This window comes from Orycteropus afer, unplaced genomic scaffold (genome assembly GCF_000298275.1).
Source record: "Orycteropus afer afer isolate SDZICR_OR568_19922 unplaced genomic scaffold, OryAfe1.0 scaffold00019, whole genome shotgun sequence".
NCBI lineage: Eukaryota > Metazoa > Chordata > Mammalia > Tubulidentata > Orycteropodidae > Orycteropus > Orycteropus afer.
In genome coordinates, this window is record NW_006921606.1 from 2,270,215 (window position 1) to 2,284,484 (window position 14,270).

A 14,270-nucleotide genomic window follows, 5' to 3' on the forward strand; every position below is an offset into this window, starting at 1 on the left:
GCCTAGTGCTGATCTTTCTAAGAGAAATTGTTCAAGCAAACAGACATTTATTTTCCCACAGTTTTGGAGGCTAAAAGTCCAAATCAGTGACTTGGCTGTGTTGACTCTTTCTGTGGGCCTCTCTCTTAGCCTGTAGGATTGGCAGCAATCAGTGTTTGTGTTCCTTTGCTTGTAGACCATCTTCACATGTCATCTGTTTTTTTTTCCTGAGTCTGTCTTTATGTCTATGCTGCTCCTTTTATAACTCAAAAGTGATTAGATTTAGGACCCACCCTATTCTGGTATAGCTTCATTAACATAACAAAAGAAATCTCTATTTCCAAATAGGGTCATATTTACAGATACAGTGATCAGGACTTCAGTATAATTTTGGGAGGAGGCATTATCACTGCAAAGTAGATGGCCCAATCTTCCTTCTGAGGAGTTGCTGGTGGGTTTGATCTGCCAGCCTTCTGGTTAGCAGTCAAGTGCCTTAGTCACTATGCCACCGGAGCTCCCAGTTTTGGGAGGTTGTTGTTGTTATGTGCCGTCGAGTCGGACCTGACTCATAGCGACCCCTCCTTGGGTTTCCGAGGCAGTATCACTACAGAAGTAGATTGCCCCATCTTCATTCCGAGGAGTGGCTGGTGGGTTTGAACCGCCAGCCTTCTGGTTAGCAGTCAAGTGCCTTTAGCCACTGTGCTACCAGAGCTCCCAATTTTGGGAGGAGGAGGACAGAATTCAGTCCATACAGTGTCTACCTTTTGGACCAGTGTGTCCCATGCTGCCCTAACAGACACATCTACCTGACCTGCCTGGGTTACTCTCAGGTTGAAAGGAACAGACAGGGTGACAATAGCCCAATGAGGACTGGATTACAGATGCTTCAGAAACAATCTCCCTCAGGAAGAGCTGCTTGTGTTTTATTATTTGAAAAGATCATACATGGTATGATTTAGAGGAGCAGCCAAATGGGGGCCCCAAGCTCTATGGTGACATTTCTAATGTGGACACTGGAGATCTCAAGACTCTTGGGATTTGGGGATTTGGGGATTTGTCCTAACTCTGTTGGATCCCCTTCTAATGGATAAGAAGAAGTCCCTAGGAACATTCCAGATGCCCTGAGTGATGTAAGCAGTTAGTGCATTCTGCTGCTAATGGAAAGGTTGGAGTCCACCCAGATGTACTTTGGAAGAAAGTCCTGGTGATCTGCTTCCCAAAAATCAGCCATGGAACATAGTTCTACTGTGACATACATAGGGTTGCCATGAGTCAGAATTGACTCAAGGACAACTGAAAAAAAAAAAAAATTAAAAAGGCACATTGTCAGGATGTAACTGAGAAGATCAGAGAGCCTACCAGGGGAGGGCTACAGGGGTAGGAGTTGGAGTAGGTCAGGAGTGAGATGTAGGCTCTCCTACCTCTGAAGCACTATAAAGCAATCTCCTTACAGCCTCCCTCACCCCACCCTAAAGCTAACTGAGCCTCGATCCTTCTGCCTAGGAGATCACACAGAGTGTGGCTCTTCATAGACAGTTGTCCTTAAATGCTAAACATGAAAACAAGGGCAGAGGAGAAACTCACCTGAACAATAGATACCTTTACTAAAAAGAATGACTTGTCATTATCCTTCAAGATTGCACTAGAGGAAACTATGAGCTGAATTGACCCAGTGCTGTATTATTCAAATACATATAGAAAATCAAATAGATTCTTACTTATTCTTGGGCACAGTTATAATCTATTTAGAACCTTTTTTCAAATAAAAGACATTAAATAGGATCATTGCCAGTGACATCTGCCTGTGGAAAATTATTTTAAAATATGAGTGTCTCAGATACAAAAAAATACAATTGATACTTTTGTAGATTTTCTTCTAGTGAAAAACAAAAAATCAAGCATAGTATAATTCCTGTAAATTAAAAAAGGATCACATATCTTGTTTGACCCTTTAGGATTTTTCTAGCAGTACTTCCCTTGCTGCTTTAAAAATCCAGGTGACTGTGAAACCATTTGTGGTGTCCATGACTCCCTATTCAGTGCTGAAAAGACAACAACAATAAAACAATCTTTTAAGCCAACATAAAGCAATTAAAATTTTATGTTTTACATGTGTCTTTAGCTTTAGCTGGTTTAGAAGGTTAGTTTTTAGACAGAGTTTACAGTTTAGTTTGGCCTGTCTTTTATTTAAATAACTCACAAAAGAATGATACTTCAGGCCTAAACAAACAAAAACAGTATGTTACTTTGGATATTAAGGACTATCTAAAGAGCAGATAATCTATTTATAGATGTTTAAGGATTAACTAGATTAACTACATCCTACTTACTATTCTGGAATTTCATGAAACCAAGCCACATATGATGGTCATCATTTTATAATGTGGTCAACTACTAACAGTTGGCAGTTCAAACTCACCCGATGGCTCCACAAAAGAAAGATCTGCTTTCATAAAGCTTATAGCCAAGAAAACCCTGTAGAGTAGTTCTACTTTGTAACATATGGGGTTACCTTGAGTCAGAATCAACTTGGAGGCAACAAGTTTGCTGTTTTGGCTCTTCTTTTAAAGACATATGGCCAAATAATCATAGATAATGGATAATGGTTATAAGACACTATAAGCACTTTACATATAATGACTCATTCAGAACCTATTACAAGAGTTTGAGGTTTGGGTGCTATTTTTATCCTCATACTGTAGATGAAGAAACTGAGGCACAAAGAAGTTAAGAAGCTAGTTCAAAGTCATACCACTAGGATGAGATGAGGTTGAGCTTTGCCCCAGGGGGTCTACCTGTAGAGCCCACTTTGCCCTCTAGAAAGGACATATAGGAGCAAAGGTGGGGCTGAACCAAGTAGAGAGACTTCCAGGTGCCCTCAGAAGACCTTTCCTTTGTTCCATTCACATTCCTAGTTAGATGGGTACATTGCCTTTGGCCCAAGATATCTGGAGTTTTGCCCAGTACCTGATGTCTTCTTCACAGCAGCATTTACTGAGCAAGCAGGTGAGGCCACATGACTACAGTATCCTGATGGACTACCTATATGGGTGGGATCCAACTCTGCAGGGCCCTGGACCCTGCTGTCATCCAGCACACAACCTGATCTGACGTCTTTATACAAGACTAAAAACTTCTCCTTCCTCTGAGTGTTCTCTCCACTGTGCAGGTCCCTACTCCACCCAGCACCTTCCTCCAGGGCATCTAACCTCTGTGCACACCTGGGTACCATATGCAATCCTTGCTTCTGGCTTCTCTTCAGAACGTACAACAGAGAAGAGAACCTCTTCTCTCATGTCATTATTGTGTATGGCATGGCTGGGCATCCTAGGAAAATCTGTGAGGTGCTGTACAGCCTTGCCTTGAAGGGAACCACACCTGGGCCAGTGACATGTGATCGGCTTCCTCATATCTCTCACAGACACTAAACAAAAAAACAAATTCACTGCCATCGACTTAAAACGACCTCCATTGAGCTTCCAAGGCTGTAAATCTTTACAGAAGCAGACTGCCCATCTTTCTTCTGCAGAGAAGTTGGTGGGTTTGAACCACCAACCTTTTTGTTAGCAGCCAAATGCCCTAACCACTATACCATTAGAACTCCTTTCACAGACACTAGTTGACTTTAATAAGCTGCCTGTTTTTTTCTGTCCTTGATCCTTCTAGCTTATTTTTATATATAAACCTGCTTTCCCTAGGTTGTAAATGCTGCTTACTTCTAAAATTAGTATTTGAATTTCAATAATACATTTTACTGTCTTTTTTACTTCCCATCAGATTGTATCTTCAAAAAAAGAACTCTCTGTGATTGAGTCAACTCCAACTCATAGCAATCCCCACTAGGTTTCCAAGGCTGTAAATTCTTATGACGGCCCTTGGCCAACTTCCCTTACTCTTCCCAGACACTTGGTTTACTTGAAAATATTTATCTTTGGCTCTGAATGTTATTCTGTTACTACAAGATTCTAAGAGTTACAATTTGGTGAGTGCCTTGAATTTAGCAAATTGTAAATTTTTGTTATTACATTGGAGAAAAATAGAAGGTCAACGTATTAGTGGTCTTGAAATACTCATAGTGACCCCCATTGGGTTTCCAAGGCTGTAAATCTTTGTGGAAGTAGATTGCCCCATCTTCCTTCCACAGAGTGGTTGGTGGGTTTGAACCATTGACCTTCTGTTTAGCAGCCAAATGCCTTATCCACTACACCACGTGAGCTCCTTAGATTGTGTTAGCTTGTTATAATTGGAAGGAATGTTTAAAACCAGCTAATTTAGCCCTTCATTTCACACAGGAAAAAAAAATATTATAAATTTAAGTATTGTGTTTTAAGACACCTTATAACCCAATGAATCTTGGACCACATTGTCTAAATTAATTTACTAAAGTAGTTTCCTTTTTTAATTAAAAAAAAAAAACTTTAATTTCAGCCTAAATTATACACTAGTTTGTTAATCAAAAGTGGTTTCACCTAAGGAAAATTCTAAATTTGAACTACTATGAATAAGAAAGTACACAGATTTAATGAAATAAAATAATCTATCTACTTCACATACTAATAACCATCTTGCCTAGGATTTTCATCCTGGAACATAGACCTAAGAAGTGACTCAGAAGCTTCTTATTATTGCCTTACACGGGTATGGCTCCTCGTAGGCAAACCAAAAAAACCAAATTCACTGCTGTCGAGTCAGTTCAACTCATGGTCTCAAGCCCACAGATCCAACTACTCACTCTCTCTGGGTAGCTGACTATGACCAAGAAGCCACCACAACCTTGCCCCTTGTCAGCTCTACTTACTGCTCATACAAATATGCATGTAGAAACATTGTCCACTAACCCTATACATGGTCATGGGCACACTCCCCCCAACCCCCGTCTAGGCATACCTGATCATTCAGCCTGTCTAGCCATCTATCCACCTGTGTTGTTGTTGTTATGTGCCATTGAGTCAGACCAACTCAGAGGGAACCCCTCATTGGGTTTCCGAGGCAGTACCTCTATGTGAGTAGATTGCCCAATCTTCCTTCCGAGGATTTTCCTTAAAAGATTGTTCTGTGACTTTGAACAGACCAAGTTGATTTCTTACAGTTTAATTTATCAATCCGTCCCACTTAATGCCTTTCCACTATATTCACAACCCCCTAGAAGATCAGTGAAAGGGCTTTCTGGTCAACCTTCTGATTACTTTTGCTCAACAATTTTTCAGCTGACCTTCTGGTTGATCTTTCTGGTTGACCTTTGTCGGTCTTCAATTGTAATGGTTTTCAGATCTTCATCAGCCTTATCTCTCCCAGAAAAATACCAAATACAACAGAAGGAAGGATACCTCTGCCTTCTGATCCTGGTGTATCTCCCGTGAATTCCCCACTCAATCTTTTTTTTTTTTTTTTTTTTTTTTTAATTAGGATTTGGTTGAAGATTTATAGAGTAAATTCACTTTTCATACAGCAGTTCACATATACTTTGTCTCATGTCATTGACCAAAATTTACAATGCAGCAGCTCCCCTCCCACTTCGTCCCCATAGTTACCTCCTCCCAGTGTCCATCCCTTCATACTCTTCTGCACCCTGAGCTATCTCCCTGTGCATAAGCAGCCCTTCCTTCTCCCATGATTGTTCTCTCCAGGGCGTGTGTCTACTTGAGGTAAATGTTTAACTCACATGCCTGTACTTTGTTTGGCTGGAAACCACAGTTGTCCCCAACTCAATCTTAACATAGAATTATTTAATGAGGACCTGGGGACCCACAGAACTCTTGGTTCTAGCCCTGTAGCTTGATAGGGCAACAGTGCCCTGGAAATGCTTTATATAAGGGTACAGATCTGTCCTTGAAGACTGAACTGAAGAAAAGTCATCAAGGCAAGAGTGAGAAATACTTATAGTAGCTGCCCACCTACAGCAGAAAGACAAGTGGAGAGTTGCAAGACCCCAGACATGGTAAGATTTAGCCCTTGGCCAGCTTCCCCAACTCTTCCCAGCTACTTGGTTTACTTAAAATATTTATCTTTGGCTCTGAATGTTGTTCTGATAAGATTCTAAGAGTTGCAATTTGGTGATGCCATGAATTTAGCCAATTGAAAATTTTTTATCTTCTTTCCATGATACTAGATGGTATTACTGCACTGGAGAAAAGTAGAAAGCCAACATATTAGTGATCTTGAAATACTAAGAAGTTGTTATGAAGGCTGCTGGTTGGTAAGCTTCTACCTCCTCAGGAGAAAGGAGCTATTCCAAAGTGTTGGGGATGAAATGGGAACATCCTGAATATCAGAGTAATTAAGTCTCAAATGTAGCTCAACAAGAAGTAACAATTCTCTGTCATGATAACTTTCCAAAGTGGGGCAGTCTCGGTGGTTTAAACATTGCTCCATCTGGAGGCAGGTCTTAGGATCATTTAACTTCTTAGGGTCCTAGGGTCCTAGGAAGACAGTTTTTTGTACACAGACAACAGTTTCAGAATTTAATAGCAGAAAAACATTTTCAGTTATCTTGGGAGGTTTAAGAGCTTTCTAAATCAGTTTTCATGATTAAAGTACAACTTAGCTTGTGACAAAAATAATCCCTGCATATTGTTTCACCTAAAAAAAAATAGATTACTCTGCAGTTGACTTGCACTTTCTGTGTTATCTTTGAAATAACTAGAGAGTGGGCAATAACTTACATTTTTTCATTGATGAGTTCATTTTCTGTCTTGGAGTTAAGTTAATCCTTAAAAAGTAATGGCTTTTGATATCTGGCATCATCAGTTCTACTTCTACCTGAAATACAGAAAAATTTTGGCTTGGCTCTTGTGAAATACTTTTTTGTGAAACCTCCTTTTTTATTTTTTCAAGGAAATTTAAAAGTTCCTTTATTTGGAACATTAGGTTACGTGTTTCCACAGGAACACCAGAAATAAAATATGTGACAGGTGAACTGCATGTAAGAAAGGAGTAGTAACTAGCAGCCTAGCTGCCGTAGATGCCCAGGGCTTCCAACTCTCCCTTAGAAGTTCCACAAATGGGGAGACCTTGTTGGCTTTAACCATAAAATTCCACAGTTAGAGATTTCACATAAAAACGAGTTGTTACAGTTAGCCTTGTTCCCAGAGGCACTTCTGAGACCCCAGGTGAGGATAATGTCCTGGCATTGAAAACGAGCCAAATGTTTAATTCATGAAAGGAACACTGTGTGCCACCCATACCCAGCCAGCAACCGTCCTGAGAGACCCAGCCCAACCTCTCTTATCCTCAGGGATGAGGGTGTTACAGTCCCCTTAAACTAGGAAAAAAGTTGCCTTCGAGTCAGCTCTAGCTCATGGTGACCCCATGTATATATCAGAGTAGAACTGTGCTCTGTAGGCTTTTCAATGGCTGTTTTTCAGAAGTAGATCACCAGGCCTTTCTTCAGAGACATCTCTGAGTAGACTCACCTTCTAGCAAGTCTAGCGCATTAACTGCTTTTACCACCCAAGGGCTCCAAATGAAGTCTCTTTAGTAGGAGTGAAGACATCAAAAGCAAGAGACATTAATATTCTGACATTTACCAATGGTGAGATTGTTTTCTTTAGGTGCCAACACTGCTGAACACAAAAGAAGTGGATAGGTTAGGGGTGGGCTTTGCTATGTTTTATTTTAACCTGTTCCTGTTCTCCTCAATCCTGTACATGAGCGACAACTCCGGTTTCCTCACAAGAATTTAGGGGCTAGTCCTAGAGCAGAGTGATTGCCCCTCCCCTCCCAATTAGCAAATGGCTGCAAGGTCAGGGAGGGCAGTTTTTTTGTTTTGTTTTTTTAATTGGGATTTGGGTGAAAGTTTACAGAGCAAATTCATTTTCCATACAGCAGTTCATACACATTTTGTTTCATGACTGCAGTTCCTCATAGTGTAACAGCTCTCTTGCCACTTCCTCCCCATAGTTACCTCTTCCCTGTGTCCTTCCCTCCCATGCACTCCCACACCCCCCTACCCCAAGCTGCCTCCCTATGCAAATGCTGCTCTTCTGTTCTCCCATGAGTGATTACTCCAAGGAGTGTATCTACCTGGTGTAAGCCTTCACCCCATACGCCTGTCTGTTGTTTGGCTGGAAGCCACAGGAGTGAGTTCAGTCCTGGACCTGAAGGGTAACTAGGGGCCATAATCTCAGGGGTCTCACCAGGCTCTATCAGACCAGCAAACTTGGTCTTTTTTTTTTTTTTTTTGTAATGATTTTGAGTTTTGTTCCACATTGTTCTCCCACTCTATCCAGGATCTCTTACACTGATCCCCTCTAAGTGGTTGACAGTGGTAGCCAGATACTATCTAGTTCTTCTGGTCTCATGGTCATATAGACTAAGGATCATATGTACTACCAGTCCCTTGGACTAATTGTTTCCATGCATCTTTGGTTTTCTTCATTCTTCTTTGCTCTGGACAATTAGAGACCCATCATTGCATCTAGATGGCCACTTGCAAGCTTTTAAGATTCCAGTCGCTACTCACCAAAGTAGGATGTAGAATGTTTTTGTGTAGTTTGTTTTGCCAATTGAGCTTAATGTCCACTGCAACCATGGTCTCAAGCCCACAGATCCAACTACTCACTCTCTCTGGGTAGCTGACTATGACCAAGAAACCACCACAACCTTGCCCCTTGTCAGCTCTACTTACCACTCATACAAATATGCATGTAGAAACATTGTCTACTAACCCTATACATGGTCATGGGCACACTCCCCCCCTGTCTATGCACACCTGATCATTCAGCCTGTCTAGCCATCTATCCACCTGTGTTGTTGTTGTTATATGCCATTAAGTCAGACCGACTCAGAGGGAACCCCTCCTTGGGTTTCCCAGGCAGTATCACTACGGAAGTAGATTGCCCAGCCTTCCTTCCGAGGAGTGGCTGGTGGGTTTGAACCACCAATGTAACTTTTGGTTAGCAGTCAAGTGCCTTAGGCACTACTTACCAGAGCTCTCATCCACCTGTAGAGGGAGGGCAATTTTTAAAACTCCATTATGACTTTCGTGTTTCAGCTTGGAAAGAGTATTAAGATATGAGCATTCAAGGTTATTCCTGGGTCTGGGGTCTTTCCTAGCAGCCCTATTTGCAAGCTTTAGGGAAGCATTAGTACAGTCTCTTGACTTGTTTGTTCCCCCATCCTTACCCAAGTCTGACTGACCTTCCTTGATCCCCAGCACACACACTTCTCCTTCTCTGTAATGGGATTGGGGGACACTTTACCTGGAGCTGGGGGTGGGCCTCACATCAGTTAAGACTCTCCAGAGCTTTCTGTTCTGTTCCACGCCTGGCCCAGCAGCAGCAGGCTGCTGACCAGTAAACACAGACAGTAGAACTCAGGAAGGCAATGAGCAAAGGCAGCCTCTCTAAATCCATTTACTGTGCATGCAAATGATGTTTTCAAATATTTACAAAGTCTCTGGGGGAATTACATCACTTTTTATAACTGTTTTGATTGTTTTTTATGACTCAAGCCCGTAAAGCCAAGCGATGTAACTCCTGAGAGATGCTGAGTATATGCTCCCAGCCTCCCAAGAGGGAAGCCAGGCATAATGGGGAAAGCGTTGCCCACAATAAATTGAGCACTGACTATGTGGCTGGGAATTATTAATGTGCTAGTGGGTGGTGGTTATCTGTACCACAGAATGCAGTGTTTTTCAGCTTGCAAATCACCGTGTTAAGAGCAAGGTTCCCCAAGATGTAAGCCGTGGCATCCAGAATAGGCAGATGGTCCAATGGACATGCAAGAATAATGTTTTATATAAATTTTGTGTCTGTTTTGTCTGGGAAACCCTTAGAAAATCCTGTTGGAAATGACTGGAATGATTGAAGTTTTGTGCTTGTCCTCAGATTCCATTCCATATGGTAAAACTGCACTGAAATAGTAAAGATAACAGCTATCAGTTCCCATACAAGGCAGGAGAGGGAGGAGCTATGAGTATTTATCCAGGAAAATCAGAAACAGACCAGCCTCCACTGATTCTCCAGTGACTCTGGTCGAAATATTAGCCTTAAATGGTATGTTCACACAAAAGAGTGCACTATGTCCCCGTACTTGTCTATTCCTTCCCTCCCTGCATCTTTAAGGGAAATGCAGGTCTATATAAACAGTCTTAGGAGTCTCTGGGTGGCACAAATTGTTCACATCCTTGTCTGCTAACCAAAAGTTTGGAGGTTCGAGTCCACCCAGAGATACCTTGGAAGAAGAGCCTAGTGATCTATTTCTGAAAAATCAACCATTGAAAACCCTATGGGGCACAGATGTGCTTATTCATATGAGGTTCCTGAGTTGGAATTGACTTGACACCAACTGGTTTATGAATGCTCTTGAGAGGCAGTTTATGTAGAGGTTGAGAGCATGGACCATGGAGCTAGCATGACTGTATTCAAATCCCCTCTGCCTTTCATCAGCTGTGTAATCTTGGACACAATACTTAATCTGTCTCAGCATCAAATGGGTTAATCCCTAAACTTTTAGACCAGTGCCCTGCCTATAGCAGCTCAGGAAGTTTGCTGTTGTTATATTCAGCATTGAGACTTATAGTCTTAAAAAAAAAAAAAAGACCTCACTGCCATTGAGTCGATTTCGACCCAGAGACCTCTCCTTGGGTTTCCGAAGCAGTATTTGAGGGGACTTGACTGCTAGCCAGAAGGCCGGTGGTTCAAACCCACCAGCCACTCCTCAGAAGGAAGGTTGGGCAATCTACTTCTGTAGTGATACCACCTTGGAAACCCAAGAAGGGGTCACTATGAGTTGTGTCTGACTCGATGGCACACAACAACAACCTTTATGGAAGCAGATTACCCAGTCTTCCTTCCAAGGAGTGGCTGGTGGGTTTGAACTGCCAACTTTCTTGTTAGCAGTCAAATGCCTTAGGCATGCACCATTAGAGCTCCTGTCTAACCAAAAGATTGGAGGTTTAAACCCACCCAGAGATGCCACAGAGGACAGGCCTAATGATCTGATTCCAAAAGGTCACAACATTGAAAACCCTATGGAGTAGTTCTACTCTGCACACATGGGGTTGCCTCCAGTTAGGGTTGACTCATTGCAAATGGTTTGGTTTTGGTAAGTGACTTCTGGGTGAGTGATGGAACTCAAATTGAACCTTCCATGAGTGAGAAATAAGGGGCTGCTGCTGCTCGTTGGGCCTGCTAGACCCAGGGGCACATCTGGGGAACCATTCACCACCTGCTGCATTACACGGTTGTTCAGGTGCCAGAGTATGAGCTCTCCTCTTCTCCCCAGGAGCATTCCAGTGGTGCAAACACTGCGGACCACCACACTGACCAGTGCCTGTGCTGACCACTCAGACCAGCGTGTGGTCTACCTGGAACATGTGGTAGCCCAGATCTCCCTGTCACACCCACGCCGTGGAGACCTTCAGATCCACCTCATCTCCCCTGCAGGAACCAAGTCCCAACTTTTGGCAAAGAGGTAGGACAGGCTGGGCTGTAAGGGTGTGGTTAGGCAATCAGATATGTGGACGGAGGTGGGGGGTCTTACTGTTTCTGCCAGCAGCTTCTTGGAGACACTCAATGGTGGGCCCCACACACCTGGAAAATAGCTCCCTGAAACTTTGCCTTCAGAATAAGCAGGTCCATTGTTCTTTGGAAAACTTTAGTGTTCAGTCAGAAGTGAGAAAGGGTTTTGTTTGTTTGTTTGTTTGCAGTTCTGTTGTTTAGTAGAGAGATTTCTGGAATTCTGGATATGATACAATTGTTTCAAGATAAGCATTTAAGATCATTTTTAGTCATGTTGTTGTTGTTGTTGTTGTTGTTTGCCATCGAGTCGGCCCCGACTCATAGCGACCCCTCCTTGGGTTTCCGAGGCAGAATCACTACGGAAGTAGGATTGCCCAACCTTCCTTCCGAGGAGTGGCTGGTGGGTTTGAACCACCTGCCTTCTGATTAGCAGTCAAGTGCCTTAGCCACTACGCTACCAGAGCTCCCATTTTTTTTTTAGTCATATTCACTTGAAATTTTAAGTGAGCCCATCTGTCATAAGCATTGTTTTATCTACTTTATCTGTTGGAGCTTCTGCTGCCCAGGAGTGCTGGAAAACCTGAAAGGGTCAGAGGCTTGTTCCTGTGGAGGATATCTGTCTGAGGTGGGAGATAGAAAGGGCTGCTTAGAGGCGGTTCTGGTCCAAATGCTTGTACTATCCCCACATCTAGCTGAAGCCATCAGAAACACACCTGGGATTCTACCACTTCCCACACAATTGTGTGGAAGGCCATGGAATCATTTCTTCAACAAGCTTAGAAACAAGAGGAAATTCTTTGACGCATTTCTATGACTTGCATGTAATTAGACTGAATGGTTTTATGTGAGCCTGAAGGAGGGTGGGGTTAGCAGGGAACATGGAGGGAGAACTGAGGCTTCTCTTCTCCTTCTAGCTAAGAGGTACAGGGAGAAAAAGGAAGGTTTTGCCAAGAAATCAGTATTTCCAGCTTCTCTTGAAAAACAAAATAATTTGTAGCCTTGGGCCTATATCCACCTACCCATGCCCTCACCTTCATGAGTCAGCTGAGCAGAGGGGACCAGCCCTGTTATGTCCCTTGGGCTACACAGCCTCCCATCCCTTGCTTGTCCACCCTGGACCCACTTGATTCTTTTAGGGCACCTTCCTGCATCTGGAACCCTTCTCTGAGCTGTAGGGAACTGAGGCAACTCAGAAAGAGTGGGGTCAAGGAAAAGCTTCCAGAATAGGCCAGGTGGGGTTGCCCCTTTTCTTACCCCCTCTCCCCACTTTACATCAGACATAGAGATTGATTGCCTACAGTGGCAGCAGTGAAATGGCAGGTGTGGGCTGTTGTCCCAAGTAGTGGGGGCCATGCTATTATGCCCTCTACACACTCGCCCAGCCTCCCAAGCCCTGCAGCCCATCCTCCTTGTGGCTTTGTAGTAGTTAAGTTTGTGTGTCAGCTTGGCTGGGCCTGGTTGAGTGGCTGGGCAGCTGGATGTAGTGTTCCCCATGATGTGACTGACAATCAACTCCATGGCAGAATCTACTGTGAGCAGCTGAGTAACTGTCTTTGAGTATGTGGTCTGCTTCCTGTATATAAGAAACAGCTTTGGGAATGGTCTCTGGCCTATGGCATGCTTGAACCCTACATGTAGCCACATCGTTGTTAGCAGCCTGCCATGCTCTGCCGACCTTGGGACTTTCAATGGACTTGAATGAATGGCCTGCCATGTGGTTTGGTAACATCGTGACTGTGCCATTTTGTTTGTCGACCTTGGGCTTGTTAACCGTAGCAGCCAGTAGCTGCCTGAGTGAAAAGATGCCTCTAGCTTCAGTGGGCCAGAAGCAAGAGGCAGAGCTGAAGCCCAAGGTCAAGGGACTTTCACCCAGCCTCTAGAGCCTGGCACTTGGAACTTGGACTTCTAGCCTCCCGAACTACAAGAGAATAGACTTCTGTTTGTTCAAGCCATCCCATTTGTGGTATATTCTTGTCAGAGCGGTACTAGGTAACCAGAACAGGCTGGAAGGAACCAGGGCAGCAGGTAGTGACTCCAACTCCAGGCTTATCTTTGCTGCCCCTTCGAATCAACCCTGAGATGTGGCTTCCTGAGACCCAGGGCCTGACCACTGAGCACAGCCCTGTAGGCTTCTCTTTCATAGGGCACACAGGAGCAGCATGGTGCACCCTCCTCCTAAAGGTCATCCAGCCAGGAGAAGCAATGCAAGGCCTTGAGGTAGAGGCGACTAACTACACATTTAGGCTATTTTGTTCCCAGAGTTTTTATTATTATTATTACTGTTATTATTTGGGATTTTGAGAGATTCCATCTAAGAGTCCAAATTTATAATGTGAATTGAAAAATTGGAAGCTCTCTCGGTGCTGAGCATTTATTTCCTGCATGAGTGTGAGGCTGGAGCTGAGCATGGGGTGTTGGCTCCAGTGTACCCCATGTGTGCTCCCCATCTTCTCACCAGCACCAAGGTGGAGACAGAGTCCATTGTCACCTAACTGAAGTCACCTGTTTACTGGACACACACCTGGAGCCATCAGCCTCTGTGACCTGGCTCAGAGGCCAGAGCTGGGGGTATTCACCATGCAATGGCCTGGGTTGTTAACCAAGAGCCCCAGAGAGGCTACAAGGGTCAGTGGTGACTGGAGGAATATGGGCTTTGGAGCCTGAAACTTGAGCTCACACCCCTGCTCCTTCACTTCCCAGCTAGAACTGTGCTTTTACTCATCTATAAAAATTAGAAGTAGGAGGCGGGGCAAGATGGCGGACTAGGCAGAAGGATTGCACAGACCCTCTTCAACAAAGAAAAGGGAAACCAATTAACACAGACACAGA

General features: G+C 43.6%; 1 protein-coding gene across 1 annotated transcript in view; it reads left to right on the forward strand.

Moving 5' to 3' along the window:
• The window catches only part of PCSK6 (proprotein convertase subtilisin/kexin type 6), a 404,303-nt gene that overhangs the window by 283,832 nt on the left and 106,201 nt on the right, over positions 1 to 14,270 (forward strand). The window contains exon 12 of the mRNA XM_007959931.2: positions 11,206 to 11,394. Within this exon, the coding sequence (XP_007958122.1) occupies positions 11,206 to 11,394 (189 nt within the window). The remainder of the gene's footprint in view (positions 1 to 11,205; positions 11,395 to 14,270) is intronic.